Source organism: Monoraphidium neglectum, assembly GCF_000611645.1.
Source record: "Monoraphidium neglectum strain SAG 48.87 unplaced genomic scaffold scaffold02636, whole genome shotgun sequence".
Taxonomy (NCBI): domain Eukaryota; kingdom Viridiplantae; phylum Chlorophyta; class Chlorophyceae; order Sphaeropleales; family Selenastraceae; genus Monoraphidium; species Monoraphidium neglectum.
In genome coordinates, this window is record NW_014010992.1 from 1 (window position 1) to 4,814 (window position 4,814).

General features: G+C 69.8%; 2 protein-coding genes across 2 annotated transcripts in view; one reads left to right on the forward strand and one right to left on the reverse strand.

The window, feature by feature from the left end:
* Positions 1 to 46: 46 nt before the first annotated feature.
* Positions 47 to 655, forward strand: MNEG_11197 (hypothetical protein; the record flags this gene model as incomplete). The annotated part of the gene is made up of 1 exon (XM_014040329.1): positions 47 to 655. The coding sequence occupies one exon, from the start codon at positions 47 to 49 to the stop codon at positions 653 to 655; it is 609 nt and encodes a 202-aa protein (XP_013895783.1).
* Positions 656 to 1,441: 786 nt separating this feature from the next.
* Positions 1,442 to 4,814, reverse strand: part of MNEG_11198 (hypothetical protein) — a gene marked incomplete at both ends in the record, with an annotated part of 3,605 nt that continues 232 nt past the window's right edge. Inside the window, 4 exons of the mRNA XM_014040330.1 lie at positions 1,442 to 1,552; positions 2,104 to 2,186; positions 2,530 to 2,581; positions 2,879 to 4,810. Of these exons, the coding sequence (XP_013895784.1) occupies positions 1,442 to 1,552; positions 2,104 to 2,186; positions 2,530 to 2,581; positions 2,879 to 4,810 (2,178 nt within the window). The remainder of the gene's footprint in view (positions 1,553 to 2,103; positions 2,187 to 2,529; positions 2,582 to 2,878; positions 4,811 to 4,814) is intronic.

Below are 4,814 nucleotides of genomic sequence, written 5' to 3' on the forward strand. Positions count from 1 at the left end.
CCCCACCCCCCAGGAGGAGGAGCTGGCTGCAGCCCACGAGGCGGAGATGGCTGAGCTGACGATGGGCATAGAGGAGCTGGGGGAGGAGGAGGCCGCCGACCTGGAGGCCATACGCCGCAGGAAGAAGGAGGTCGTGGCGGCACACCGCATACGCAAGGCCGCGGCAGGCAACCGCTCCGTCGTGCCGGCAAAGCATTCGAAGCAGGGGGAGCGGACGACGGCGCGGATGCGCGAGAGCCTGGGGGCGCTGGGCATCGACACGGGGGCGGCGGAGGCGCGGGCGCGGTCGGAGAGCCGCGGGCGGAAGCGGACGCGGTCGCTGTCGGCGGCGGCGGAGCGGCGCGGCGGCGGCGGCGGCGACGCGGACATGGCGGACGCGGACGGCGGCGACGACGCGCAGCCGCGGAAGCGGATCCACAGCAGCAAGAGCCGCAGCATGAGCCGCGGGCGCGCGCTGTCGGTGGCGGCGCCTTCGCCGTCGAGCGGGCTGAAGGACGCGGCGCAGCGCAACAAGGCGACCAAGATGGGGGACCGCGCGCAGCGGCTGCGCAACAAGGCGGCGCGCATCGGGGAGGCGGACCGCGTGATCACCACTAAGATGCCGAAGCACCTTTTCAGCGGGAAGACAGGCCGCGGGAAGCGGGACAGGCGGTAGCAGGCAAGGGGGGGGCTGCGTTCGACCTGGGGGTTTGCCCAGCGCGTGGTGTCGAGCCCTTGGTTCTCTTTTTTTTTGTTATTGTGCGCTTGTAACAGTAGTCCCGAGATGAGTTGGTCTGGTGTCGCGCCACGCAAGGGGCCGGCTTGCGTCGCGGTGACGTCACGTGCGGCGCAGCTGCCTGCTGCGTCAGGGCTGTGTCCAGCTCCGCCTCTGCAAGGGCCTGCTCAAAAAAAACAGGGGTCAGGTTTGAAAGCGCTCCTCAACCCTGCGACAAGCTCGGCCTGTAGGATGAGTGCTCTGCCTGCCCCGGAGGGCTCGCCTCAGCTGAGTGGTTATTGCTGCGCCCGCGGCGAGAAGCGCTGGGGCTGCGGATTGCCTCAGAACTTGGGGTCTGCTTACACAATTGTGTTATTTGCATTGTGAGCGCGGCCTGCGGCAGGAAAGTAGACACGTATCAAGGACAGGGCGTGCCTCAAAGGCGCAGGGGGCGGATGGGCGCCGCAGAGGCTTTCGCAGGCTCCCTTAACTCAACCAAGGGTGCAGGGGGACGATGTATAAGGGCATGACGCAAGCGAACGCTCGCGCTACGGGGTCCAAAAATGCGTGCCAGACCTACAGTCCCTGCAAGGGCGCGCGGCGACTGCAAGGGCCGTACAGTAGTCAACACCGGGAACGCGCCTGAATGGCCCTGATTGAGCCCAGCAAACACGCGCACCGCACTCCCTGCTCTGCAAGCGCGAAGCATTCCACGCTCAGAGCTGCTGCCGCCGCCGCCCTTTTGACCTAGCGCTGCAGCGCCGACTGCGCCAGCTCCTCCAGCTTCGCCTGCAGCGTCCTCAGGGCCTTTGCCGCGCCGTCCGCAGTCCTTGTCATCCTGATGGGCGGCCACCACTTCTGCGAACACACACACGCCAGAGCACACGGTTCCACACGCGCGCCAACAGGGGACCGCCCGCGCCGAGATGATTGAGGTTGGAGCGAGCTCGTCAGGGTGTGTTAAGTGCGCCTTCACAAAAGGCCGACGTTCAGATGAGCCCGCGATGCCTGTCAATCCATCGGCGTTTGGCCGGGGTCGTGTCTGACTTTGACCAAGCTGCGCCTGCAGCAACAAAGGCCAAGACAGCCCAACTGTCTGAGGGTCGCGCATGCCAGCGCTGCTGATGTGCTTTCGCGCCTCCATGCGTTCACGCACGCCGTTCCCATCCAAGCATCCTTGTCTTTCTTTGCACCCTGGACCTCGCACATGCGCCCACAACCCACACACACAACAAGCATACGCACACACACACACACACACACACATGCGCATGCACACGCACACACACATTCACACACACACATTCACACACACACATTCACACACACACACAAACACACACACTTATGCATGCGCGTGCACCTAGAGCACACAGAGGCACAAGTTTCGCAGTGTGAGGGCCTCTCACCAGCACTGACGCGTCCTGGATCTTCCCGTCCAACACGGCGTCATTGGCCAGCTCAAACGCGGCCATCAGGCCGTTCGCCAGCCCTGGTGAGGTTGGGACAAGGAGGGGGGTGGGGTCGAGGGGACTGTGATGACGGGCGGCGCAGCATGCGACCCGCCACACGAAGTGTGGGCATACAAATGGGTTCGTGCGTGCATGTGTGTTTTGCGGCCGCGCTCGAACGCGCGTTTGCGTGGGCGTAACAGTATCCTCCGTCCCACTCCTTTGAGTATGCCTCATGCTCGCACGTGCGCTCCGGCGCGTTGCATTCGGACCGCCTGCAGTTGTGGCGCAAAAGTGCGGCGCATGCACGCGCGCGCACTTTTTGACGCTGGTGCGCAGCGCAGCCCCGCAGGCTGGGCCAGCCTTCGGTTGACCCCGGCCCACCTTCGTCATCGGGCAGCACCTTCCCCGCCAGCTCAACTGCCGCAAAGCACATCTGCGCAGCAGGGCGCAGCGGGGTGGCGGGATATTGGTGCCCTGGGTGACCCCGGTGCTCGCGCAGGGCCCAGGTGGGAGCGCTGGACCAGAGGTAAGGAGGCGGGAGTCGGCCTGGCACTGCGCCCAGGGTTCAAACCGCCCCTGCTGCCAGCGGGCCGTTGGCAGACGCGGGCACCTCACGCAGCTGACAGACCCCGCCGCGCGCCGCCTCGAACCTCCACTTCGCCGCTGCGGCCGGCTCCTGCGGCCCAACACGGGCCCAGCTGTCGGTCAGCAGGCTGGAGCCACGTCTCACCTCGGCCATCGTAGAGACTTTAGGGGCGTCCCTGGCAGGTGAAAAGTCAGCGCCGCCAGCAGGCCCGCCGCCGCCCCCGCCCCCACGGACCGCGCCACCCTCCGCCGCCGGCGACCCCGCCGCCGCTGCCGCCGCCGCCGCCCCAGCTGCCTGGTCGCGTCCCCCGCGCGCCCCGCCACCGTCGGCGCCGCCGGCTGGCGCCGCAGGTCCTGCGCCCTCGCTGCCGCGCGGGCGCCTCGTCGCCTTCTCGGACCCGCGCCCAGGCGCGGGCGCCGCGCTCGGGGTGCGAGGGCCGGCACTGGCTACCCCTGCGCTGCCAGGGTCCTGCTGCGCAGCGGGGCCAATCACGGTCACCTCCAGCATCAGCTCGTCTCCTGGGCCCAACCGCCACGCCGCGGCCTCCAGCCGGCAGCCCACGGCCCCCAGCCCGGCCAGGCGCTGCAGCAGCGCGCCCGTGAACTTGACGTGCTGCGTGTAGTGGCGCCGCTCGTGGGAGCCGCCGACGGCGCCCTCGACCACGCAGCGGCCAGCCACGCTGCTGCAGCCGAGCGCGGAGCGCGCGGCGGCGTCTGCGGCGACCAGGCTGGCGGCGGCGTGGATCTGTGGCGTCCTCCCAGCTTCCACCCACGGCAGCGGCAGATGCAGGGTCGGGAGCAGGCGAGCTGCGACGCTGGACGCCAGAGAGTACTTGCCCTGCGCAGTGATGCCCCGCGGCGCGCCGTCCGGCGACAGCGGCTGCGGCGCCATCGGCCGCCCAGTCAGCGCGCGCCGCAACTGCTGCTCCAGCTCCTCGCCCGCGGCCCGCTTGTCCTGCTGCTGGCGCGCCGCGCCGCCGTTTGCCTGGCCGCGCGCCGGTCCGCCCTGGTTCCGCCTTTTGCTGCCGCCGCGGCGGTAATCGTCGCTTTCGTCGTCCGCGCTGCTACCATCATCATCACTCCCAATCGCCCACGCGCCTCCTCCCGCCTCGCCGCCGCTGCCGAAGCCGCCCCCCAGCCCCCGGCCGCGCTTGTTGCCGCCGCGCTGGGCGCTCGCGCTCGCAGACGACCGCTTCGCCGCGGTCCCGGCCGGCTCATCTGGCATCGCCCAAGCCGGCGTGGGCGTGGTCCCAAGAGTATCATCCCCGCCCGGCCGCACCGGCGCGGGCGCAGGCGTGCGGGCGCCGCTGCCTGCTGCTGCTGCCGGCGCCTGCTGCGGCCCCGTGATGAGCACTTGCAGCACGGGCTCCTCGCCGGTCCCCACCGCCTCAAGCTGCCAGAACGCCGCCGCCTGGAGGCAGCCGGCGTGCAGTAGGCTGTTGCGGGCGGCCCTGGTGATGCCGCCGTCAAAGCTGTAGAAGTTGTAGGGGTTGGGCTTGTCGTGTTTCGACCCCTTGATGACAAGGTCACCCAGCAGGGAGTCGGCGCCGCCCAGCGCCGCACGCGCCGCGGCGTCGTGCGCGACGAGGCGCGCACGCACCCGCAGCTCCAGGCCGCGCGGCACGAGCTGCATGCCGGGCAGTAGCCCAGAGGCGACCTCGAGGGCAACAGAGTAGGTGCCGGTCTCGACAAAGGTCCGCGGCTCGCCGCCCCTCGTCAGCGGGTGCGCGATCGTCGCCCGCCGGCCGCACCGCTGCGTGAGCTGGTGGCCGACCCCGACGAGAAGCTGCCGCTTCAGCTGCTCGACGGTGGCGTCCGGCTGCTGGATCAGCTTGCGGCGGCGCATGGCAGGCATGCGCGGCGCGCCGCAGTATTCGACTTGGGCGCCGCCAGGCGAGGCCGCCGCCTGGCTGGCAGGGCCTGCGCCGCCCTCCGCCTCCGAACCCACTTGATCCTCCTCCCCGCCCGCTCTGTCGCTGCGCCCCTGCTCCGCGCCCTCGCCCTCCCGCTCAACCTCGGTGCGCCGCGGCCACCCCTCCTCCTCCTCCTCCTCCTCCCCTTCCTCGTCCTCCTCCTCCTCC